Here is a 25,797-nt window from a genome sequence, read left to right as displayed (position 1 = left end):
ATTCTCTTCCTTATATGTTGCCAAATTTGATTTGATTTTGCGATTAGGTAAAAAAAAAAAGGAAATGTTTTGTGTTAAAATGCACCCAGACGTGTCTCCATTTAATTCAGTGATTCCAAACATCATCATCTGATTTTCCAAAACTGCTATGTTGCAGACTAATATCAATGTTTGCAAATATCTCAATTTGAAGACAGTATTGTGAAATTTTCTAAAAGAAAAAAACAAAGCATATGTGGATTAAAAATGACAGACGTGTAGAAACAAAAGATTTTTATTGCAATATGTTAGTAAATCCAGTCAGAAAATGAACAGGTTGCTTCACAAAGGTAACAAGTGTTTTGGACCAATTTCACAGAAAACCCTTTATTTTAACCTTATCAATGGGTAACATACTGAAACATTTCTGAACGTGATGAAGCTTGGTAACACTGGATGCTTTGAGGCTCTACTTTTACACCTGATAAATTAAAAAGAGGTAACTTTTCCGTCAATATAACTGCATAAACACACTCTTTGGTCTGCAGCTAAACTAATATTTAAAAAAAACATTGCGTTCCTTGTGCAAAAACCTTTTTCTGCATTTTGGCTCACATGATTGTCAGGAAATTGTCTGAACAGCAGCAAAATCCTGCACATTGCACCGGATTATTTGGTCACCTCAGACTCTGCCTGAAAGATAGTAATTCTTTACATCATTCACAACAAGAGACATAAAAAATATCACATTAGATGAACTTCACTTCATAGATAGTTGTTTCTTTACTAAATAAAACAATCTCTGTGAAAATGCAGTCATTGTTCTTTACATTTTTCAAGACACATGTAGGGGAAAACTATTCTGTTTTGTTTGGTGAAACGGTAAATAAATGTAATTTGAAATATTAGGGAAGTATACTGGAGGGATGTTGGCAGTGACTGAACTATTCCATGGAACACTGAAGTGGGATTTCCAACTTAGTCATGCTGTTCTCATTCATCCTCTTGCTGCCATCTTCAGCCTGACTTTGAGCTGCAGCAGGGCGGCGGACTCGGAATAAACGTCGTGCCATCCTGTGCTCCCTCCTCCTCAACAGGACATTTTTCTGCGCCATCACACATCAAAACATTTTCCTGATATCGACGCTGGCGAAGGTTCTTCATTTGTTTTTCCTTCGTTGAAAATCTCCAGACTCTGGACTGGGTCTCAGCTGAACGGGGTTATTTTTTGGGAGTGTTTAGGTTGACATTCTGTTTGTAGTACCTTTGTTCAGTCACAGCATATCTAGCGCGAAGCTAGTGGGCGCCTCCGCTTCGGGACTTTCCGGTACTCCAGTCGATGAATATAAATGACAGGCTCATGATCATAAAGATGAAACCTAATGCTGCAAAGCATGCGGCCTGCAGGAGACATAAAGAGAATATCATGTGCCCATTAATTAGATTTAAAAATAGTAAAGCAAACATAAAACACAGTGAGTGTGTTTCACTAAACCTACGTTCACACAACAGGTAAATGCGGCCCAAATCTGCTATTTTTTTGCCCTTTTGTGACCTATACAACACTTTTTCAGTCTGAACAGCCTGATTCCGATCTTATCACCCAAATAAATATCTGACCTGTGCCGCTTCCACATGTGGTACTGATTTGTTTTCAAAGCGTCTGCAGTCTGAATAGTCACGTTGCATTTTATTCAGCTTTTTATGTCATTGATGTGAGAAATGCGTCATAATTCTGCACCAGAAGCGATAAATCAGGATGTAAACAATGGTTGAAAATTATGATCATAAACTTGTGGCAGAGGTCTGTGTAGCTGAATTGGGACACATCACAATCCAACCACTTCCGGTGCTGATCATTACGCATCCAAACAGGTTTCTCTATATAAATTACAGTCAAAACGCCACAAAAAGTCGTCACTATTAGTTGTGGTTTCTTTTTATTACCTTCCTCTGTCTTCTTACGATTTTGTCACGGTACTGTCGGCTCTCGTTGCTGAGTAAACTTTAGAATCGATCCGTAAACGGCTCCATCCATTATTACTTCCGTAAACAGGGCGCTGCTGTGTGACGTCAACGTCCTTCTGCGCATGGGGTTCGTTTTGGAAACGTGAACTTTTTCACACGGAAGTCTCACTGCGGTCAGGTTCAATCAAAATAGGAGAAAAACTTCGCCCAGAAACCACATTCGTGCGGCACGAACCGCTGCGTGCACCCCCCACAATAAATACCAAAACGTGCCGCTCGGTCTGGAGAGGGGAGCTGCTACTTCCGTTGCCGTTTCGTGTCACCATGGCGACGTTACCATGACAACGCTTATTTGATCGAAAAGCTACGCTCAAAAAAGCGTTTTAGCTGATTTATTTATTTATTAACTATGTGGAGCATACTGAATGTAGTAAGTCAACACGCTCTTGACAGCATTTAAGCTAATGTTTACACACCGAATGTTATTTTAGTCAACATGATAATCACCTGCATCCTACTGGTAGCATCAACATGCTAGTGATAGCCCTCATGCTAACGTTAATCTAGCACCTAAAATAAGCATTTTAGCTATTTTTTTAAATTTTATTTATGAAGCATGTTTATCATATACCACACATGCTACTGAGTAATTCCATGTTAGTCAACACAATAATGGTACTGACAGCATTTTAGTTCACACTAACATTGTTGGTAGTTTTCAGCATCAGAACGCTGGGTTCCAACCAACAAGCAAGCTTTGGTTAGTAGTATGACTGACCATGCAAAAAAACAAAAAAAAAACAAAACAGAATTAAGCAGCAAGACCTGCTGTAGCCTTAGATACGTACCTGAATCTTTGGTTTTGACTTGAAAGGCTCCTGGTCTTCAGGAACAATCCGAATGTAGAAAATAGCGGGTAGGATGAAAATGAGACTGGGGGCCGATGTGGCTCCTGCACAAGACAAGAACGGAAAGCAACAAGGATTTTTTATTGTAATTGGTTAATTTGACTGTAGAATATAAGTAAAGCACTGACAATGAAGTTTTACAACATTGAAAAATTAACTTATATCAGTTTTTCCATTCAAAAAGAGAGGATTTTGTATGTTATATAGAGTCACTAAACCACGAGTGATTAATTTTAAGCTCTTTTTTTAACCTGTTTTAATTAATAGATTCTCTCTCTACAGGGTTTTGTCTCAGACCAATTTAAAGGCCACTGAGATCCTGGAAGATATTGGTACTTTTGGTAATGTGGATAGGTACCAAATTTAAATTAGCACCTCCACAAAGCTTTTTTTTTTTTAGCAGAACCAAATTGTAAGTGTTGTAAAACTTTTGGCTACACTGTGGAAAAAACACAGTGGAACAACACCAGTAGATGTCATGACTCAACAATTCACCACCAACTGTGAAAACCTTGAAAAAAATTTAAAATCCTCTCTTTTTCTTTCCACTCAACTTTCTATTAATGTACTTCGATATAGCTCTTTGAAGAAGTAGCTTCTTTAGCAATGACGACTGTGAGTTATCCTCCTTGTGGACGGTGTCAAGTCCACAAGATTATTTAGACATGACACCATCTCTTTATTTTATTGGTCTCATGTTATATATTTATGTTTTTAAGGAACAAAATTATATGTTTTTATTAGCTGTAAATCATAAAAATCTAAATTAAGTTTCAAATTTATAACCCTTTACTTTTCAATACTCTAATTAAATGAGATGGACCTGAAATTTAGAGTGGAGTTCACACTATAGCATCTGCAGTGAGGCTCCTATTTCTTTTCCCTGCAGTGCGAACGTACCGATGACGCCAAAGATGTCCTTGATTGAAGGGACAAATATAACGAGCAAATTGACCACAAAGATGAGACTGAATGCAATGAGGATATGTCTGGCCCAGTGGAAAGGCTTATCAGGGAAGAAGATCTGGAGCACCGCTCTGCGAATCTACAAAAAAAATGAGATAAAAAGAAAGGGAAAACAAAATCAGTTCCTTTCAAACACAAACATTGAGCATAAAGACTGCAAAAAAAATCCTAAAACATTTAAAGAAAATTTTATGTGCTCTTTAAAGTGATTGGGAAAGAAAGATCAAGCAGTTTACAAAACTCATTAATTTGCTTAAAGGTTAGCTTAACTTGGTTTTAGCACAAAATCTTGACTTAAGTTTGTCGTATATATTTGTTACATAAATTAAAGACACATAATATTTAAGGATATTTACATACATTGTGTATCCTTCGAATGGCTACCATGCTCTTGAACTGATGCTAAACTAAGCTAAGCTACATGCAGGCCTTAAATTCACATTGGGATAATCTGATGACATCAAACTCATATTGATCTTTCACTTTAGGTATTTGCAAGAAAAATAGACTCACTTATAAAAAAAGGTTGAATAATTTTAACTGTAAAAAGTTAATTTAGTGTCATCTACAATCAGTTTTCTTTTTTCTTCTTGTGAACAAAACAAAACGGTTTTCATAACTTCTTGTTGCATCTGTAAGTTAAGAAGCAAAAGTTATTACAGAAGCTCCCCAGAGTCGATATGGCTAAAGGAAGTCGACCTATTTCCTTTGTTGTTACTGCGTCAGTTTCAGTACCCTGTTAGCATAAAGTCAAGATGGTAGATTAAAGATCCGATAAGCCCAAACAGTAAGAATTTGGACTGGGGGTAGGTTCAGCTTTGTTCAACGTAGGAACCCAAAATAGCTAAATTTGTCTAAGCTAAATCCAAAATTTAGCAACTTTAAATTCCAGGATTTAAAACTACTCTTAGGGTTTCAAATAATAAAATCTTAAGCAAATATATAAATTGCAGTTAAAACAAAAATACCCCCTTGCTATTGTCATACTTACATTTTTCATGTCATTAAGCAAATATAGGTATGTAATCTACATGTAGATTAAAAATAACCATCAGTTTGGTTAAAGCTGTGAAAGAAATTCATGTCTAAAGTTAACGATGAAATTGATAACTAAGATAAATTACTATTTTAAAACACTTTAAAAAATTGTCATACACTAAAAAATTTGAAAATTTAAATTGCCTTGAAAATGCAATTTAAGTCAAAAATTAAATTGCTTTGGTTGTAACTCAGAAATTAAAATTCATGGAGTTGTTTTAACAACAAGAGACAAGTTGTCTAAACATTGGTTTTTATGTTCATTAATCTTGAGCTGCGAGTTTTACCTTAATGATCTAATTTAAATAAAATAATTATTTCCCAATATGCAAGAAAATAATGCCCCCACCTGGTTAAAGAGCCACATTTCTCTGTTATTTTACTCACAATATGAAGTTAAAATATCTACTTATTTTACTTTAGAATCATTTAAACTCTTGTTTCAAACTGCATGAATAAAATTTCTGATCTGATAATGAATTTTATTAAACATCACAATGAATTCAGCTCAGAAACATTTAGTGTGAACAGGACATTATGCTCAAGTTGCATTAAAATAAACTTTTGCTTTAATAAGAGTCAGGATACAAAAACATGCCGCTAAGCATTCTGGGAAATAGCTTCCACTCCTGTTTTTTCCTCTTCTTTTAGTTTTTTTAAGTAATCTAAAAACTCTAGTTTATTCAACTATTGGAGGTTTGACAAAATTAATTAAAAGTTAACACAACTCACTACTGCAAGTTAATCTTTCATAAACTCACATATTTAGATTCAAAATCCAAAACTCACTAAATTTATTTGACTTAAAGAGTAGAAGAGAGCAGACACGACTAAATGCGGCTCAAATGTTTTACAGTGTGGCAGAGAATCAATCTCCCCTATTAATGTTTTCACTTTATGAAATTGTTAATCGAAGCTTTTCTAATTAACGGATGTTTTTTGGGGAAACTAAGGAACTGAACAGACAACAGGTGAAAAGAGACAAAGTCTAAAGATTAAACATAGACAAGAGCTTTAGTGGATTAGAAAGTTACTGAGAAAAAAGTAAATATTTCACCAATAAATTATTGGTTTGATTTTCTGCTCATTGGTTTTGTTGTGTAGTCTGTTAGATATGTGGGACCTATTATTGTACATCTGAATACTTTCCCACTGTTTCTTACCGGGAACAGAACCACGGGGACAGTGAGAGTGACGGCCACCAGTACAGCCAGACGCACGCAGAGAATCAGGACGTCCAGAGGATCCACTTTACTGTAGGTGTGAAGCAGCTCTGCCTCGACTCCAGCTACCCAGACAACACAAAACACTTTTCTCAATTTTTCCTCATTTGCTGCACTTTTCCAGACATAAGTGTTCGTATTTGTTTTCTGTCAGTGAATTGTCTCATGCTACACCAGTACTTCTCAAATAGTGTCAAAAAGTCTGGTTCTTTGAAATAAGTGAAATAAGACCATTCTTTAAATGGTCGTTTCAAAGTCCTGCGGCTGATTTTTTTTATTCTGATGTGTTAAAAAATTAAGTTTTTCCTTATTTATGAGTAATACCAACAATAACTTTACAAGACAAAGCATAAAAGCGTGAACGTAAAATGTTTTTATCCCTTCTGACAAGCTGATACATAAGCAACATTGTTGCAAATTTAAAATGTAAAACTATAAACTTCTGATAAACAAGCTGAATGCATTTTTATAATTTTAAAAGTTTTACTGTAAAATTGTACATCCCAGTGAATCATTTTAATTTTCTCTGTTGACTGAGCAGTCTTGATTAAATGTTACTGATTGAGTTAATGAACTGAATTTGGAAATTGTTTTGAAACTTAAAACAATAAAATGAGCTACTACCATATGGAGAGCAATGTCAGCCAAAATTAATTAATATAATTAAATAAATAGATGTGTAAATGAATAAATAAATAAAAAACAAATAAGTGTATAAATAAAATAAATAAATGTATAGATAAATAAGTAAACGAACAAATAATTGAATAAATATAATAATGAATGTATAAATAAAGAATAAATACATAAAATAATAAATAACTCAATACATAATTAGCTATGAATAAGAATAACAAAGCCAATTACTTATTTATTTAGTTTTGGCTGAAATGGCTCTCCATAGTTTTAATATTTGGGTCATTTAGTGGTGGAGCCAGTATGAAGTAAAGATAAATTATTAAATATGATCTGATCTGACAGAAAATAATTGAGAAACACTTTACTATGCTGTAAATGACATTTACAGCATATATGTAAAAAAAAATTTCAAATATTTATAAAAGTTACATATTGCAGCTTTAGAGAGAATCTTACCGTAAAAGGTGAGGTAACCGAAAATAGCGGTCAGCAGATACATGACAAACATCGCCAGGATGGAGATGTTGGCAACTTTCTGCATGCGCTTCTTGTTGGCACTGCAAGAGGGGAAAAAACTTTATTATCGCTGTTCTACATAGCAGAGACTGACTATGACGTCCTGACTTACTTCCGTAGCTCTGTGTAGATGGGCAACACCTCTGGGTGGCAGACAAAAGCGAAAGCTATGATCGGGATGGTGTACGCTGCCTAAACGCCATAACAAAGTAGAAGCCTGAATATCAGCGATCAGATGTTCGCAACACAGCTGTTGACACAACACTACACACACACTACTGTTGACTTTACACACTCTGGTGTGTACATGACCTGTGCAAAGCAGGACATGAAATGCACACGGCAATAAAGGCGATGTGGTGCTTTACTGACCTCGGAGTTGATGGTAAATAGTTTGGCATCACATGTTGAATTAAGCTTTGAGAAGTCATCATCATGAAGGCTTGTAGTATTACTGGAATCAAAGAAGCAGGGGAGGCTGAATTTCTTGTAGATGACCTGGACAAAATGCATCCACAAATTTATTAAAAGACAAATATTTGATGGGAGAGCAGCTGTTTATATTCTTTCTTTTCCATTTTGATGACTCACTGAAATAAGGAAAAACACCATGCAGGAGAGAGAGAAGCCACTTGTATAGCCAAGGTACCCTGGAGTCCAATAAAAAAGAAAATAACATGATTATTTAAGTTATTTTTTATCACTTTCAGAGTCAGACATGGAAACAGACAACAAAAATGTCTACATGAGAAGAGCATGAGGAGTGACAAAACAGCAGGCTCTTTTCCACTAGACCGCCTCGAACCGGTTCGATACCGGTCTTCTGTCAGAACGGGAAACATGCAGCGAGTACGGATGCGTGCGCATGCGCATTAAAATGTCCGCGACCGACAAGATACGACGAAAATAAGTCAATAAATTGTTTTAAATGATAATTACACGGATCAGCGCCGAAGCGACAGCGGACAGCAATCATTGATTGGCTCGTGATTTACGTCACTAAAAACTGCAATCGGCATTTAGCATTTAGCTGGTCCACACACCTTACCGGTTGGTGGCAGTAATGCTCACCCAATGTTTTTTTTTTGACAACCGTCAATAAATTTCAGTAAGAAGAAGAAGAAGCGTTTAGGCGGAGAGCTGTTCAGTATGACCGCGAATTAGCAGCGCTACTAGCCGCTAGCAGCTAGCCGTTCTGAAATACGGGGAATTTCTACAAGACAAAATAAAATATCTGGGTTTATTTTAATTGAATCCATCAGAACCAGGTCGTCGATGAAAACATTTGCTGAACACAGCTGCTGCGATAACAGCCCACCCACAGTAACGAGGAACAGATCGTACAATGGAGAAGCTCTGTGCCTGGTGGAAAACCGAGCTGCCCGTTAACCGGTTGGTGCGCGACGTGCCAGTGGAAAAGCGGCCAAAAGAAGGTGAGAGTGGCTGGCCGACGTACCGAGCTGCTTCATGAGTGCAAGGGGAAGAATGATGATGGCACTGACAATGATGATCAAATACCTTCCATCCAGGAACCATTCTCTGCGATTCGGCCACACAAACAGGTGAGAAAATCAGAATGCAATCAAGCAAAAAACGATGACAACAAAAAACTGAACGTGCCATGAGAGAAACCAAGAAGAAATGTGAAATAAATGCTTACCCTGTGTTTACGTGTTGTTTACCAAGAAAAGCTTGAATAACCAGAGGGAGCTCGGACTTTACAATGTAAAGATAACTGGACATGGCTGCAAACACATAAGAACGAGGTTATGTTGTTTATTTGTGTATACTGTATTTTGTGACAGCAAAACTATTATTTTTACTTTTTAATTCAAATATATGCAGTCATATTCATTAAATTAGAATATGCATTCTGGGGATCATTTGTGAAATTAAAAGTACCTTCCGAAAATAACTGTTAAGCATTAAAAATAGTTTTCATTATCTGTGAAAAATCACAATAAATAACAGGAAATAAAAGCTTGATAACATCAGTCTATGTGTAATTAATCTATATAATGTGATTCACACTGCAAAAAACACAAAATCTTAAGTTTTTTGGTCTATTTTCTAATTTAAATGTCTTAGTTTTGACTTATTTCAAATGTATTAACTTGCAAGTGATGTTTCAGCAATATATGGGAGCTTGTTTTAAATAAATAAGTCCCTAATATTGATGAATAAGTACTAGTTATAAGTAAAATCATCTACCAGTGGAACAAGTACTTTTTCATTACTAAATTAAAATAAGCTCGTATTTCTTGCAGAAAACTTACTTGTAAGTTACTTTTGCCTTATTTCGAGTGTACTCAGATATTTGCACTAGAAAGTAAACCAAAAATACTTGGTAGAACACTCAGTAAACTAGGTTACTGGAATAAATTAACTTTCCAATTATATTCCAATTTATTAAAAATGACTGTATATTGACATAGAAAAAAACCCCAAGATAATATAGAAATGCATCATAAGAGATTAATTAAAAATACCTCCAATATTGTGCACAGTGATGACGATGGCAGCTAGCATTTTCCCCGGGGGTCCAAAAGCTCGATTTCCTAGCTGCTCATACGCACGGATACCTGAAAACCAACCGTGGGAATAAATATTAAGACTCAATTTGCTGTCATCCATTTTTAAAGATGTGTTTTAAAGGGCTTAAAAGTATCTTTTATCACAGAAAAATAATCTCACACTGATTTTAGCTACAATCAGTTTTTCAGTAGTGGGAAAAAAAATCTCATGTCAATTTTGAGTGTCAACTTTGCATTATTTGGTAAATAATGACACTTCTAAAGAAAAGTTGCATTAAAATCAGCATTAAAAGTAAATTGAAAGAATCAACTTTGCATTAGAAGTGTAATTATTTACCAAATGACACTTCATGACAACAGTCAAGCATTCATGAAGCATTCATGACACTTCTTGTGTCATTCTTATCAAAAATTTTCTGTAAGAATAAATGATGACCCGTTTTTAGTTTGCTGTTAGAGGCCACCAAGTCTTTATTTAAGATGTTTTGGTATTTTGAAGAGTTCATGATGTCAAGCACTCTCAACAGGTTTCCAGAGTCTTTAGAAGAAAAACTTGCTCAAAGCATAACAGATTCCCCGCCATTGTTACCAGATGGAATGAGGTGTTTTTCTATCCATTAAATCCACCATTTATTTTAGACAAAACCTTACCTGGAGTATGTTTGGCAAAAGTAACCATTTTAGTCCTATTTTACCAATTCACACATCTTTAGTTAAAACTCAGCAGGGTTTCTGTTTACCTTCGAGATGGTAGGGCAGAAAAGGTGATTTCCTGGCTTTAATTAGTGTTTTGGTTGTAGATATGGGCGTCGAATCATTTTTTTGTGAGTATTTCTTGCTATATTTCAATGGCTTGTTCGATTGTCTTTCCAATTTTGAAGAACAGCTAAAAGAAATTGGTCTCAGTGTCACCTCCTAACTCTTCCCCTGGGAAACAAACTTGTGTGCCATGAAATAAAAGTTTCTAGACACTCAGATCGAGTAACATCTGAATAAAAAAATGCTTCAGTAACATTTCTTTTAAAGGGATATTGTTTAGAAATATTCTTCTTAATATCTGATTTTTCCCCCTATACTGAATAAATGTACAGAATACTAAAAAAATTTCAGAGTGAAATTAAACTACTTTTAGGCTTTTACAAATCTTTACCAGGGACGTCAAAAGTTTTCCTACTTATTAAGGCATAAGTGGAAAAGCTATGTAAGTTTAGTTGAGCCTCTTACCTACAACTCCGGCACATTTTAGCAGGAGGTGAATTGAATATGCAGACAGAAGAGCGATGAACAACAACAGGATTCTGAAAGACAAAAACCACATCTGTTGGCACTCAATCATAAAAGTAAAAAAAAAACAACAATAATTTGGATTAAACCATTTTTATAATAATTCCTGAGATTATCATTTCAGAACAGACACTTCCCACACCCACCACATGGTTCAGTCCAGCTCCAGGAAGGCGTGACCTGATCGGGTTTCTATATTTAACCATTTAAATCTGATTTACAGGAGCTGTCTGCTCCAACGCAGGTTCTGAGATCAGAACCTACCAGTAGAAAAGCTGTTCATGGCGTAACGCTGTTTACATTACACCTGAACCATAAACAGGATTCCAAGAAAGGCGAACGCGATTTCACAGAAACATTTCAACGAAACTTTGATCATTTTAACAAGATTGTCTAATAACCTGGGAATCTGAGCTGTATCAAATGACACATCTATCTATCTATCTATCTATCTATCTATCTATCTATCTATCTATCTATCTATCTATCTATCTATCTATCTATCTATCTATCTATCTATCTATCTATCTATCTATCTATCTATCTATCATATTTATTATTATCTTTATTATTAAATGTATTATTGATAATGGTAAGGATGATAAATATGAATTTATTAAAAATAAAATAATACTATTTTATAATAAAAAATTTAAGAAATATTTTTATTTATTATGAATACATTTATAATAAATAAAATATTTTATTATAAAGTAATAAAATAATATTTATTATAAAATAATACAATTATTTTATAAATAAAATAATTTATAGGAGTAGGAATACTGCTGTTATTCCTACTTAATAACGGCAGTAGGATTAACAACAATGTTAATTAAATTATTTTAAGAAATGTTCACTATTGGTATTTAATAATAATAATAATTTTATTTACTTATATTTTTACATCTTGGACAAACAATTGCATGAACATGTAAGAAATCTCACAATCTGTTAATTTTATTTGTCTACGATTCTAGAATATTATCTAATTCACATTGTACCTTTAATTAAATTTTTTAAAGATTACGTATTTGTGAAGTCATAAAGAAAAAGGCACAAAGTGGCTAGAAAAGCTGAGATAAAAGTACTACAAAATAAACAAAAAAGTGATTGAAACTCAAAAGAGAAAAATGTAAAATGTGCTGTCAGTAGATATAAGAAAATGTTTTCAAATAAGGATATTTTGTTAAAATCCTTTTACTTCCATTTGCAAACCACATGTTTCAGTCCACAACATAATTCCCAATAAACTCGCATGACAAACAGTCCTGCTGTAATTTTTAGAGAGCAATCAGGGATTCACCAAAAATCAAATAAGTATCACAAGCAGCTGATGAAATACAACACTGTGTAGTGTGTTTTCAGTCTGTGCACTGAGCAGATGGATAAAACAATTTAGTTTAGTTTACTCACATAAACAGAATGATTCCTGTGTTGGACATTGCATATGCGAGTCCCAGGATTCCACTGCCCATGATGGCGTTACTAAGGTTAAAGATGGACATGCCGAATGACGTCTTTCCCTCAAACTGAAACAAAAGACATGAAAATGTTTCTTTCTTTATGACAAAAAAAGAAAATCATTTAAAATGAAGGAGAAATATATGGTTGCGTTCACAGTGCTGCCTAAGGTGACCCAATTCCGACTTTTATTTTTTGCCTTTATGCGACCTGAATCTCATATTTTCAATACAATCTGAACAATACAGGTCAGATTTTTTTTTTTAATGCGACCCAGGTCACTTGGATATCCGATACGTATATCGATACGTATTCGATCTTTTCAAATGCGGTCAGGTCGCATTCACCGACCTGAACGTCACTGATACTCGGCCAACGTCTCTATTCTGCGTCCTGATATGCCCAAGCGGGAAGAAAAACAACAACCATGGCGGCTTAAGTTGTTAATGTGCTGCTTCGGTCGGACAACAGCTTTAAAATCGTAAGCTCTGCTCCACCGTTAGCATCCATGTTTACTTCGGAAAACACTGAGCACTTTTTCTTCTGCCTCCTCTTCTTCTTCTTTAGATTCTAACGGCAGCTTGCTGTTAAAATCACTGAACACTTCTTCCTTAGATTTTAATGGCAGCTTGTCGTTAGATTTTTTTTTTTCTCCCCTCCAGGGGTCTTTTTTGGGCTCTAGTGTCCCTTATATGAAAGTAGGCTGACAGGAAAGGGGGAAGGCCATGTGGCAAATATCGTGGGGTCCGGGAGTCGAACCCGCGACTTCCGCGTCGAGGACTCAAGGCCTCCAAACATGGGTCGCGCTATCCCCTACGCTACCACAGCACGCCCTTCTTTAGATTTAAACGGCAGCTTGCATCCATTATTAACACTGGACACGTCTTTGTCTTCGTCTTTTTTATGGCGATTGTGGCAAAACACTGAGCACGCGCTCTATTTGTGTCGATATTGCGCCCCCTACTGCGCGTGCGGGACACTTTCAGGTCTATTGCAGTTCACACTTTAGATCACGTACAGGTCAGAAGTGTGAACCATGCCAAAAAAATCCAGTTTGACAAAAAAAATAGGAATTGTGCCACTTCAGGCTGCTGTGTAAACGTAGCCTGAAACTCACATCTGTGAAGTGAACTTCTTTCTTTATGCTGGTTTTATGTGGGAGAAACTCAGAGTTTTCTTCCATGGCTTCAACTGAATCAAACCTACATTGGAGGAAGAGTCAAAGTGTTAACTTAAGATCAACTCGATGAACTTGATCGTCATTCTTGCTCACGTGGAGTTACTCACCCGTCATCTCTGCTGTGTCCATTCATCTTTTGAAGCTCCATTTTTATTTTACTTGCTGTGGTTGGGCTGGTTCTGGTTGAATGAGTCTTTGAAACTTGAAATGACTGGAAGCAGATAAACAAACGCCTCATTATTGACACATCCAAAAGAAATCCCTGCAAATCATAAAATCGCTTAAGTACGGGGAACCTTTGGTGTCAGCTGGATTGATTTGGACATTTAAACTCATAGAAAGTACAGACTAAGCCAAATTATCTTTCATCTTGAATCGTTATAGGGTGTATCTTACATTACATCTGAATGTATCACCTTCTCTCTCGTTTAACCTGCTTTTAAAGTTGAGATAAGATCTTGAAATGTATCTTACAGGAAGCACCAGCAGTATTATCTGCCTGATACAATCCTAATGCAACGGTGGCACACTTTTAAAGGTTATATAAGCATCATCGCCTGCCTACACTGCAAAAACACAAAATCTTACCAATATTTTTGGTCTATTTTCTAGTGCAACTGTCTTGGCACACTTGAAATAAGACAAAACTAATTTACAAGTAACTTTTAAGCAAGACATAGGAGCTTGTTTTAAGTCAATAATTCCTTGGTATTCATTTTAAAAACTACTAGCTCCATTGGCAGATTATTTCACTTATAAGAAATGTTCCCCATGTTATAAATGAACTAGTGCTTTTTCATCTATATTAAGAATTATTCACTTAAAAAAGCCATCTTGCTGAAAAGTTACTTTTAAGTTAGTTTGTCTTATTTCAAGTGCGCTAAATACTAAACCAAAAAGAAAAAGAATACAACACCTTTTCTTATTCAGTAGGGTTAACATTTTTTACTACCTAGTTAGAATAGAAACCAAAAAGACTGTAGTTTTTAGAGATAGGCATATCAGACTCAATCCACAGGGTTGTACAGCTGAGTCAGATCACTTTTTCAAAGATGTACATAATGTTAATCAATCAAATTTTATTTGTATAGCACATTTCAGCAGCAAGGCATTTCCAAGTGCTTTACATCATAACAAACACAAAAACACAAAGTCATGCAACATAGAATCAACATTCAAAACACGACATTAAATCAAGTGCCACCATTAAATTAGTACTTGATTAAGTTTCGAATACAATTCTAAACAAGTGGGTTTTTAGTCGAGATTTAAAGGAAGTCAGTGTTTCAGCTGTTTTACAGTTTTCTGGAAGTTTAAACAAATATTATGGCTGACTTAGATGTTTGGTGTTCATCCACGTCCCTTTACCCATTTGGTCAAGTTACAACAGGATTTTATTGGGATTTATTTATTGGAAAGTAGTGAAGACTTGTGAAATGTAAGAAAATTTGTGGTTTCTATATTTTCTTAAAGACTAAATGGATTTAAGTTCAGCCCCAATGAGTCAAAGCTTTTTTTAGAACCAGATATTGTAACACTAATAGCTGACAGTCCACGTGACATTTTTCTACTTTCTTCTTCTCAAAATAGTTCAAGCTCAGATAATTTGGATGGAAAGATTATCAATTGGAATTTGCTCTGGACTTTGATTGTGCCATGATAGCACATGAATATGCCTTTAATGTCGACAACATCGAAGGTTAAAGATGGACATGGTGGATAAAGTCTTTCCCTTAAACGGAAAGTAAAATTCCCAACAGTTTTACTTTCCTGCTGGAACACCAACTACAGAATAAAGTTCTTTACAGCTTCTAAGAGTTTTATTTCAGAGATTGTTGTGTTTTTAGCAATCTCGGTTTTCCCATAAACTCTGAAAATATCTCCACAGCATGATGTTACCTCCACCAAGTTTCTTTATTGCTGAGCTGTGAATCTCTGCAGCTCCTCCAGAGTTAACTTGGGCCTGTTGGCTGCTTCTGCTAGTTTAGGTGGATGGTAAAGTCTTGGTTTCTGGTTGCTTTACAAATATGCACTAATTTGGGTTTGTCCGTCACATAAAATGCTTATGAAATATATTGAAGTTTAATTGTATGAGTGCTTTTGGATCCACTGTTTCCAGGAAACATAAAATGTAGATCCAAGAAGTTCAACATTTGTTTTTAAGAGTTCTGCTTTCTAATTTAGAGATGTTAGAAACGGAAATCGGATGAACAAAGAACCTCTGCTTGGTGTTCTTTTAAACCTCGGTTAAGCAACTGGAGTCGCTTTTTAAAAATGTTTTAAAAATCATTATTGAATCCCAAGAAAGCTAATTTTACAAAACATATAGTCACAATATCTTAACGCTAATTTCAATATGAAGGAAAGACATGGTAAATAAAACAATAGTTACAACTGTATTTCCCAGAGAAAATGATCGGGATGAAAAATAGGATAATGTAAAGGAAAAAAAATAATAGTAAGAAATAGTTGAATAGTTTACTAAACGAGATTATAACTTGTAGTTGTAAAATGTTTGCACATTTGGCAAAAATGTGGTTGTTAAATAAGGAGATTTGTACATTTTCTGAATTCTCTGTTGGTTTTTTTGTTTGGCTTGCTTGGTTTTTAGAGAAATTTGTATAATAATTTGTCAAACATGTATGTAATTAATTACGAAATTGGCTTTTTACCAAGTAATAATTTGGTACCATGGATCTCACCTTTTAAAAGATTAATGAAACCTCTTTTTTTATAAATAAACAAAGAAATAACTACAAATACACAAACTAGAAACAGAAGAGAGTCTGTCACTAAAAATAAAATCAGATCTGAGTTTCACGTAGTCTATCCAACTTCTCCACCACATCCAGCCTTGTGATTGTTGTTTCTTCCATTTTATGCATGCTAAATGTTACATCCATCCATCATTTAGGGTTGGCTTGTCCTGTGGTAACCATTTTCTTGTAATGTTATTTTTACTTGCTGTTAAGACTGGAGCAGCTTTAAGTCACAAGGACTCGTGTTGCCCTAATCTCCTATGGGACGCGTAAAGCTGGCATGGACACCTCTGGGAAAACCCGCAGCTCTGTCCTCCGGCCCTCCAGGGTCATGGGATACTTCCTTGTTGCTCCAGAGTCAAACTTCCCCCTGGTTTCTCACATATGACCTCCAAAGGGCACTCTGTCACCAGACTTGACCCGCCGTCGAGAATTTCGTACAAAACCAGAATAATGAGCAGTTCTGTCGGCGTACAACCACCCATAGAAGTTGGCACTTGGTAGCAGCCGGCTACAGAGATAAACAAAGAGCGGCAGTGTAAATTGGTGCCGTTTAGACTAAATACAGGGTAGTGCTTTCCCAGAAGGCTAGCCTGAGGTCAGGTTTGGTTGGACTCACTTTCTTCAGCTGCATACCCTGTAACTTTCCCAGGGCGGACAGCCAATTCATGAAACCACTGAAAGCATACCAAATGTCAGGAACAGTTTGCAACTAAACAAGTCTTTTGTTGGGTTCTGACTCTTTAAAAGGCAACGTTTGCTCTGAGCAAGCTTCACATATTTTAATGAGGATGGAGACTAGGAGAGGGGGTGAGCAAACTAGTCAAACCTGGTTAACAAGGAGCACGACCCATCAAATACGTCTTCTGTTTGATTTTACACACAGACAAAACAGAATATGTGGATACCAGGCGATAAACACAATAGCAGCCCTGTTATTTTTATTCATAAATACCAATTAAGCTGACCCAAAATACCCTCTCTCTGTGCTCTCATTATAAAAACATCACAATAAGACATTAAATAAAATGTTCTCATTGAGAACAACATTTTCATTGACACACAGTAGATCATTCTTAATATTTGGCTGAGTGTGCCACATGGCTTTTGTCTGACGCAAGACTCACACACTATTGACAGTTAGCCCTTCCCTTCCCTTCCACATCATCTACAAACCAGTGAGACTCACACAGTTTAGCAGCAACTTACTCCAGATGTAGATCTCCTTTATGAAATAATAAATCCTGATGGAAGTTTGCCTAAGTTTTCCAGAATCCACCAGTGTCTGTGTGGAGTGTGGCTCCAGGGAGTCTCTCCAAAGCTCCTTGGTAGTGAAGAAAGGAGAGTGTGAGGGAGATTAGAGCCGGAGCAGGAAATGGGAACACCCATTTTTAACCCTTTGTTAAACCCCTCACAGGTGGTGTTAGAGCTGCACGTATGCAGGCAGGGATCCGTTTACCGCCGAAACGGTCCAAACACTGGTGGCTGTGTGAAGGCAATGAAGTGCCGGCTGTGTCCAGAGAAAGTGATTACTTCACAGAACCCCATTATTTATAACTATTTCTGTTAAAGACTTTGGTTCAAATCCCATCTTTTTGCTGCTGTTCTCTAAAAATTTTACTTTTTAATTTTTTTTACCCTCTTCTTCACTCTGTAAGTGGTGAGATAATTTAAGTTTGTCACAGGTAGAGTTTTAAACTTTTAATCAGCTGTGGATTTAAGTGAGTGGCTACTTACTGTAGCTACTGTTGAATAGCCGGTTATTTCTTTGAATGTGTGGCATGTTTTCTTGTCTTTCCCATTTAGAAAAGTGGATGAGTGGAACTTTAATGTGAGGTATTCATTTTACAAAAATGATTTTAACTGCATTTATTTCATAGGAATAATTATTTTATATGAACATGTTACTTATTAATGCTGGAACAGAGTCAAAATAAAAGCTGATATTTTATAACATAATATATAATCTACATTTTCAGCATGAGATTATTCTACTCAATGAAATTTATTTTAAGCTATTTGTATGCATTCCTTCTTTACCAGGAGTGTATAGAAATGCTAAAAACCATTTATTCTCAATAATTTTTCACATTTTTCCCACAAACTTCAATTTATTTGATTTGGATTCCGTGTAAGAAACCAATACTAAGTAGGGAATAGTAGTGAAGAGGAAGGAAACTGATTTTTAAAATGTTATGCAAAGGAAAAACCCTGGAATCCAGAGCAACCAATCGCCTTCAGGAGCCACTTAATTACTAATAATTACAGTTTTAAATCTCTACAGCTGTTCAATGACTGACAGACCACCAGTTAGGTATCCAAACTTTTAAGGGAGTGATGTTGGGTTAATCATTCAAAAATAATTTTTTTAGTACATTTTTATATCTACCAAGACCTGGTTTTCCACCTGCACTGAGCGCGTTAACCTGAGAGGTGTGGTGCGTTTTTGTTCGTCGCCTCACTGAGTAAATAGTTTCAATAAGAGTTACAGCTGCAGGCTTTTTCGGAATATATTTGAACCAACTATGCAAATCCAAAAGACCCAGTGAATTAAAATCAAGCCAGATTGGGATTATTTACAGTCAGATTCCTAATCAGTTTAGGTCTGGACTTTGACTGGGCCATTTAAACACATGAATACACTGCAAAAACACAAACTCTTACCAAGTATATTTGGTCTAGTTTCTAGTGCAGACATCTTAGTACATTTGGAATAAGACCAACTTAAAAGTAACCTTTTAGCAAGATATAGGGCAATGTGAAACTAATTTCTGTTTTGGGCCATATCAAAGATCTAAATGTTCTTAAAGGGCCGGTTGTGCCAGAATCTATTGCTAGAATCCATTAAACGGTTTAAATATCAATAAATAGCTGTTGATTTCAGCATTCAATAAGTAAAATATAATGAAACTAGAAAATTTCGGAAGAAATTTAGCCGGGGCCTGCCAAGGCGCGCCCGTCGGGCATGGGCCCGGCGTCGTCGCGCCACAAATCGGCGTCGACGCCAAAGGACGCCGCGACGTGATCAGTGGCACGCGGAGAACCGCAAGAACGTTAAGCGAGGCGGACGTGCACCGTTCGGTACGATTTAAAATGTTGTCGAGGCTTTTATTTTGGAAGTTTTGTTAACCTTCATTTCAAAGGGCCAAACTAATCCCATGCGTAATAGTCCTTGGGTTAAAATAGTTATATAATGCTCAAAACACAAGTAGCTGATGTAAAAATATTCAAGGCTTTTATTTTGAAATTTTCAGTATGCTTCATTTCAAAGGGCCAAACTAATACCACGTGTAACAGTGCTTTGGATGAAAAAGTCAAATAAAGCCAAAAAGAGCAATTACGTCATGTAAAATTATTCAAGGCTTTTATTTTGAAATTTTCAGAATGCTTCATTTCAAAGGGCCAAACTAATACCACGTGTAACAGTGCTTTGGATGAAAAAGTCAAATAAAGCCAAAAAGAGCAATTACCTGATGTAAAAATATTCAAGGCTTTTATTTTGAAATTATTATTATGCTCCATTTTAAAGTTCCAAACTAATCCCATGTGTAACAGTGCTTTGGATGAAAAGTCATATAAAGCCAAAAACAGCAATTACCTGATGTAAAAATATTCAAGGCTTTTATTTTGAAATTATTATTATTCTCCATTTTAAAGTTCCAAAGTAATCCCATGTGTAACAGTGCTTTGGATGAAAACGTCAAATAAAGCCAAAAACAGCAATTACCTGATGTAAAAATATTCAAGGCTTTTATTTTGAAATTATTATTATGCTCCATTTTAAAGTTCCGAACTAATCCCATGTGTAACATTGCTTTGGATGAAAAAGTCATATACGGCCAAAAAGAGCAATTACTTCATGTAAAATATTCAAGGCTTTTATTTTGAAATTTTCAGTATGCTTCATTTTAAAGTTCTGAACTAATACCACGTGTAAGAGTGCTTTGGATGAAAAAGTCAAATAAAGCCAAAAAGAGCAATTACGTCATGTAAAAATATTCAAGGCTTTTATTTTGAAACTTTTGTTAAGCTTCATTTCAAAGGGCCAAACTAATACCACGTGTAACAGTGCTTTGGATGAAAAAGTCAAATAAAGCCAAAAAGAGCAATTACATGATGTAAAAATATTCAAGGCTTTAATTTTGAAATTTTTGTTAATATTCATTTCAAAGGGCCAAACTAATACCATGTGTAACAGTGCTTTGGATGAAAAAGTCAAATAAAGCCAAAAAGAGCAATTACGTCATGTAAAAATATTCAAGGCTTTTATTTTGAAATTTGCAGGATGCTTCATTTCAAAGGGCCAAACTAATCCCATGCGTAATAGTCCTTCGGTTAAAATAGTTATATAATGCTCAAAACACAAGTAGCTGATGTAAAAATATTCAAGGCTTTTATTTTGAAATTTTTGTTAAGCTTCATTTTAAAGGGCCAAACTAATACCATGTGTAACAGTGCTTTGGATGAAAAAGTCAAATAAAGCCAAAAAAGAGCAATTACGTCATGTAAAAATATTCAGGGCTTTTATTGTGAAATTTTCAATATGCTTAATTTTAAAGTGTAAAACTAATCCCATGTGTAACAGTTACTGAGTTAAATCAGTTATATACAGCCCAAAGCAGCAAGTAGTTGTAAAGGCCAGTTCTCAGTCCTGATCTGTTTCAACTGAGGATAGATAGAACTACAACGATGCGTATTCGTAGTCCTAACCAGCAGCCAATAGCCTCTTGAGTTCCGTTGCTATGGCAAATAATGGTCTCAGCAGGTGTGAGCTCTGAGCTGTGAGCTCTCAAACACACAAGTGTGTTTGAGCAAACACACTTTACTGAAAAAAAGCATTGGAAACAAATCCTTCTTGTTCGGGAACCGTAATACATATTCGAAAAGCGTTTTAAGCGTATGACAGTTCAATGTGTCTTCTGCGATAGTCCCGAGATTCATATCTGTACCTCACTCAGAGCATTTACAGTGATGAGAGAAAGAAATGTTGTGCCCAGATATGAACCGAGGTCGGCTGTCACTCTAATATGAGCAAAAATGAGAAACTTTGGGTCGCTTAGAGGCAAATTGTGGACAAACCATAACTGGTATCGACGAGCCGTCTTCACTTTCGAAGAGATCACAGACGTATCTACAAAATGAAATTTGAATGGCATTTCTAGGTGAATTTGTGACGACACAGCAAATCCTCAAAAATAGGGTATTTCTAGGATTTTTCCCATTGAGTTATAATGGGGTTTTTTTCGTAGTTTTTTGCGAATTATGTCGCCATGTTAATCCCGAATCCCACCAAAAGTAATAGCTGGAATGGCGTGAATTTTCTGCACGTTTTGATACCTCTTTTGTAGGTGTGCACGCAGCGGTATGAGCCGCATTAACGGTTACGGATGAAAAATAAAGAATAATAATAATAAAGAAACTTTTCTTGGGAGAATAGCAATAGGTTCCTGCCATTGCGCCCCAATAATATTGAACACCTTTTCAGTCCATCCAGAATTTTGTGATGCTAATTTAGAAATATTTGTAAGAAATGTTTACAATATTTGCTCTAATGTATGATGTTAAATGTAACTTCTTATTAATCTCATTCGCAGTATAGATCCCCGACTACAACTTGACACCGAGTAAGGCTGAAGCAGCAGTCACTTAAACACAATATTTTGGGCCAATTTTGAGAAAAATGTGCACTACAATCAGAAACATTTTTTGATTTTGTGTGAGGTTGGTATAAATGGACTTATTGATGTATCTTAGACTTTAGAGGGCCACATAAAAAGCTACAGCGGGCCAGATTTGGCCCCTGGGCCTTGAGTTTGACACATGTGATAGAAAAGTTTATTTTATGTAAATAATTCCTTTATATTGATTAAAAAATACTTGTTCTATTGAGAGATAAATTCACATAAAACATCAGAAAATGTATTGTTATAAGTTAAATAGTTTGCCAATGGAACAATGACTTTTTAATCAATTATTTACTTAAAATTAGCCTCTATGTGTTGCTAAAAAGGTACTTTTAGGTTAGTTTGGTCTTATTTCAAGTTTTCTATGATGTTTGCACTAGAAACTAGACAAAAATACTTGGTAAAATTTTGTTCTTGTGGTGTATGACTTAAGCTAAACCATTCTGTTGTCCATTTGGCTGCATGTTTGTTGTTGTGAACCTCCACTGTAGTATCAAGTCGAAAGCTTTTCTTTCAGGATTGCTCTACATTTCCATCCATCCATCCATCTCTCTACCAACTCTGAGCCGCTTTATTGCTGCCTCTATGTTTCACGGTGAACATATTGTGTTCACAATGATGTTTATTCAATAAATGTTAACACTTATGCCCATATTTATGTCGCTTTATCCCATAACACACTACAAAAACACAAAAGTATTTTTGTCTAGTGGAAATATCTTAGTACACTTGATATAATAAAAAAATCTAAATTACAAGTAATTTTTCAGGATGTTGTATGATCTTACTTCCAGTAAATAATCCTTTATCATTGACTTTAAAAGGACTAGTTCCATTATTTAACTTATAACAAAACATTTTCCCAAGTTATAAGTGAAAAAATCTGCCAATGGAAGTAATAGGTTTAATCAATATTAAGGAGTTATTAAAGAATAAATCATTCTTAATGTTAATGACAAAATGCTTGTTCTATTGGCAGATAAATTAACTTATAAAATGGGAAACATTTCTTATTAGTGAAATAATCTGCCAATGGGACTAGTACTTTAAAAAAAAAAAATCAGTATTAAGGAATTATTGTCTTAAAACAAGCACATATATCTTTCTTAAGTTACTTGTAGGTTAGTGTTTTCCTTATGTCAAGTGTACAAAGATATTTACACTAAAAACCAGACCATAAATAGTAAGATTTTGTGTTTTTGCAATGCTAAAAAGTTACTGAAATGTGAAAATATATATATATCAATCCTCATAGGGGGGAATACTTCTACAAGGAAATGTAAATATTGACAATTCAAGCAAAGAAAAAAAATGGGAGAGTAGAGAATGCCATCTGAGGTTGCTGGTTTGCATCCTGCCCGTCGCCGTGGCGATGGTAATTAGCTTAGCAGATCAGTGCTTTTTCAGGATGCGTCACATGTGACTGAGGAGCTGCAGGTGCTGTTCTCAAAACAAACTACGAAACCTACACACACACGCAACAACGGAAGTGACACACAAAAACCCAATACCTCGACCGTCACCACAGCTCGGGCAGAAAGTCTTTCAGCCCTTTTCCCCTCCGACACAAAACATTTTCATATTTAGACGTCATGTGACACGTCAGCAAAGTAATAAAACACAAAGTGTACTCCAGCGTAAAGGTGGATTATGGAAACAAGACGAGTACCATCCAGTTGTGCTTTGAATTAGAAAACAAAATGGCACCAACTTGTGAGACATAACATTTCAGTTGGCTGATAAAGTTCAACTTAGAGATACAGGCTTTAACAGCACTCCCACTTTATCTCACTGTGACACAAAACTAGCTGGAAAAGATGTCGTTCAGTTACAGATTGTATCTAAGGCAAGTTTCCTCAGCTGGTGGAGTTTTTAATATCAGTCTTATAAGGCATAATCTTAAAGATAACACATATTTCCATCTATTTGCTGTTTATTTGCAGAGCCCATACACATGGTGTGATTATAGGAATTGAAAGAAACTTCACTTCTGATTTCAGGAATCAGTAACTTCAGAAGGTACAACTAGATACAGTTGTTCAACAAAGTATTTTTTGTTTCAGCAGCCATGATTTTCTACTTCTGCTTCGTCTTTTAAAATCCCACCTTTGCTCTGACCATTTCACCGGTAAGACTAGTCAGCATTAACTAATCCTTTAACAAAAATAATAATAAGAAAAATACTAAGAAAAGATATGAGTGTTATTTTTTAACCCTAATTCTATCACTAAATTCAAGTACTTTACTTTTCTTCTTTTCTTTTTTGTCACATCACCTCGCTACATATTTAAATCTGAAACACTTACAGAGGAAACGCTGAACACGTGGAGCGCTGTGAAGAGACCTCTGCTGCCGTCCACCTCTCACAGAAGAGGTTGACGTCTTTAGTCCAGACAGATGTGAAAGACAGGAAGGGGAAACGTCAAAATGTGGGGGCTGATTTATGCCCAAAGTATTATTTCCAAAGAAAACTGAAGTTGCAGCAAAGAATGAGCAGCTGAGAGGAAAAGATGGTGGAAGGGAAGAGAAGGTAGTGACTACGCGCGTAAAAATGTTCCTCCCCCCGCCACCCCTTTTTTTCCCCACTCGGGCTTACATACTGTACATAGTACTCTGTTACATAGTACTCTGTTGCATAGTACTCTGTTACATAGTACTCTGTTGCTTAACAATCCCATTTTTGGGAAAAAAAACAACCTTTAATATACTTCAAAATAGTTTATTTTTTAAAACCGTCCTCTAAAGTAACACAGGATAATGTCTGTGGATTTAAAACTGCATTTTCCCCTAAATAGTGAACTCATTGTCGTGCTTTATTATTGTGCTTATGCAGATATTACAGAAATGTACTTTTCATTTTATTTCAAAGCTTTAACTTTAGTTTTGAGCGTAAAACATTGCCATCCAGTGTGTAAAAATGGGTTTAATGTAACATTACTAACTAAGGGTGTATTCACAACAGTCCCATTTAGTCCGCTTCGTTTGGGAAGTGTGAATGCAAATTTGAACTCTAAAAAAGCAAACTCTGATCCGTCAGAACCTAGGTCTCGGTCCAGTGGAAGTGAACTCTGATGCGGTTGGAAGGCAGTGTGAATACAAACGGATCGGAGAACTGGTGATGCATGTCAATGGAGAAATCCTACCGCTTAAATCTGACACTGCTCCATTTTTGTTTACATTTTGTGAAGTTGCGCTGGTCTTCTTCAGAGGCTTATGGGTCAATTCCTTTACTAGTTCTTGGTGCAGCGCCGCCACATGCGATGGGGGGGAACAGGTTTTTCAGTTCGTTTGGGTCGTTTCACAGTGCAGCTGTGGCTGAAAATTAACAAATGTTGCAATTTTTGTCCCCAATCGAACCGAGACTACACGACTATCAGGTGTGCAAACACCCTAAGGTTCCCGAATTTTGCCATTTAGAATTTGTTAGTGAAATTTCTGACATTTTAGAAGGAAAAAAAAAGTAATTTAAGCAACCTTATGCAGTAAAAAAAAAACAGGACATCATTAGTAAAAAAAAATTAAGAAATTGTGGTTTCGTCTCCAGTTTCAATCCAAGGCTGGGTTGATGACAAAAAAAAACATTGTCACAAAATTACGGCTTAATTAATCTCAAACTGTATTTTAAAGGGTCTCTAAACAAAGAAGAAGATATTGA

At 35.7% G+C, this 25,797-nt stretch overlaps 1 protein-coding gene across 2 annotated transcripts; it reads right to left on the bottom strand.

The window, feature by feature from the left end:
• Positions 1–258: 258 nt before the first annotated feature.
• Positions 259–24,677, bottom strand: LOC102232231 (sodium-coupled neutral amino acid transporter 3-like). Of its 2 annotated transcripts, none has more exons than XM_023341525.1 (16): positions 24,449–24,677; positions 13,807–13,910; positions 13,637–13,721; positions 12,472–12,587; positions 10,996–11,069; positions 9,727–9,819; positions 8,898–8,982; positions 8,694–8,776; positions 7,829–7,887; positions 7,610–7,735; positions 7,350–7,429; positions 7,178–7,278; positions 6,023–6,147; positions 3,756–3,900; positions 2,796–2,899; positions 259–1,380 (listed from the first exon to the last, which is right to left on the bottom strand). In XM_023341525.1, the coding sequence occupies exons 2-16, from the start codon at positions 13,845–13,847 to the stop codon at positions 1,276–1,278; spliced, it is 1,422 nt and encodes a 473-aa protein (XP_023197293.1). In that variant the 5' UTR covers positions 13,848–13,910; positions 24,449–24,677; the 3' UTR covers positions 259–1,275. The 2 variants fall into 2 exon arrangements, with proteins under 2 accessions (XP_023197293.1, XP_023197299.1); XM_023341531.1 differs by lacking the exon at positions 24,449–24,677 and adding an exon at positions 17,668–17,803.
• Between the last annotated feature and the right edge of the window lie 1,120 nt (positions 24,678–25,797).

The sequence above is a fragment of the Xiphophorus maculatus genome, chromosome 1, assembly GCF_002775205.1.
Source record: "Xiphophorus maculatus strain JP 163 A chromosome 1, X_maculatus-5.0-male, whole genome shotgun sequence".
NCBI lineage: Eukaryota > Metazoa > Chordata > Actinopteri > Cyprinodontiformes > Poeciliidae > Xiphophorus > Xiphophorus maculatus.
Note: the sequence above shows the minus strand (reverse complement) of the source record. Positions and strands in the feature narration are given on the sequence as shown.

Coding starts and splice junctions, on each gene's coding strand:
- LOC102232231 (XM_023341525.1), bottom strand. CDS start 13,847: ATGGAGCTTCAAAAGATGAATGGACACAGCAGAGATGACGG. Junction 11,070..12,471: donor ACAGGAATCATTCTGTTTAT/GTGAGTAAACTA, acceptor TTTGTCTTTCAG/AATCCTGTTGTTGTTCATCG. Junction 2,900..3,755: donor GGACATCTTTGGCGTCATCG/GTACGTTCGCAC, acceptor TGTCTTGTGCAG/GAGCCACATCGGCCCCCAGT.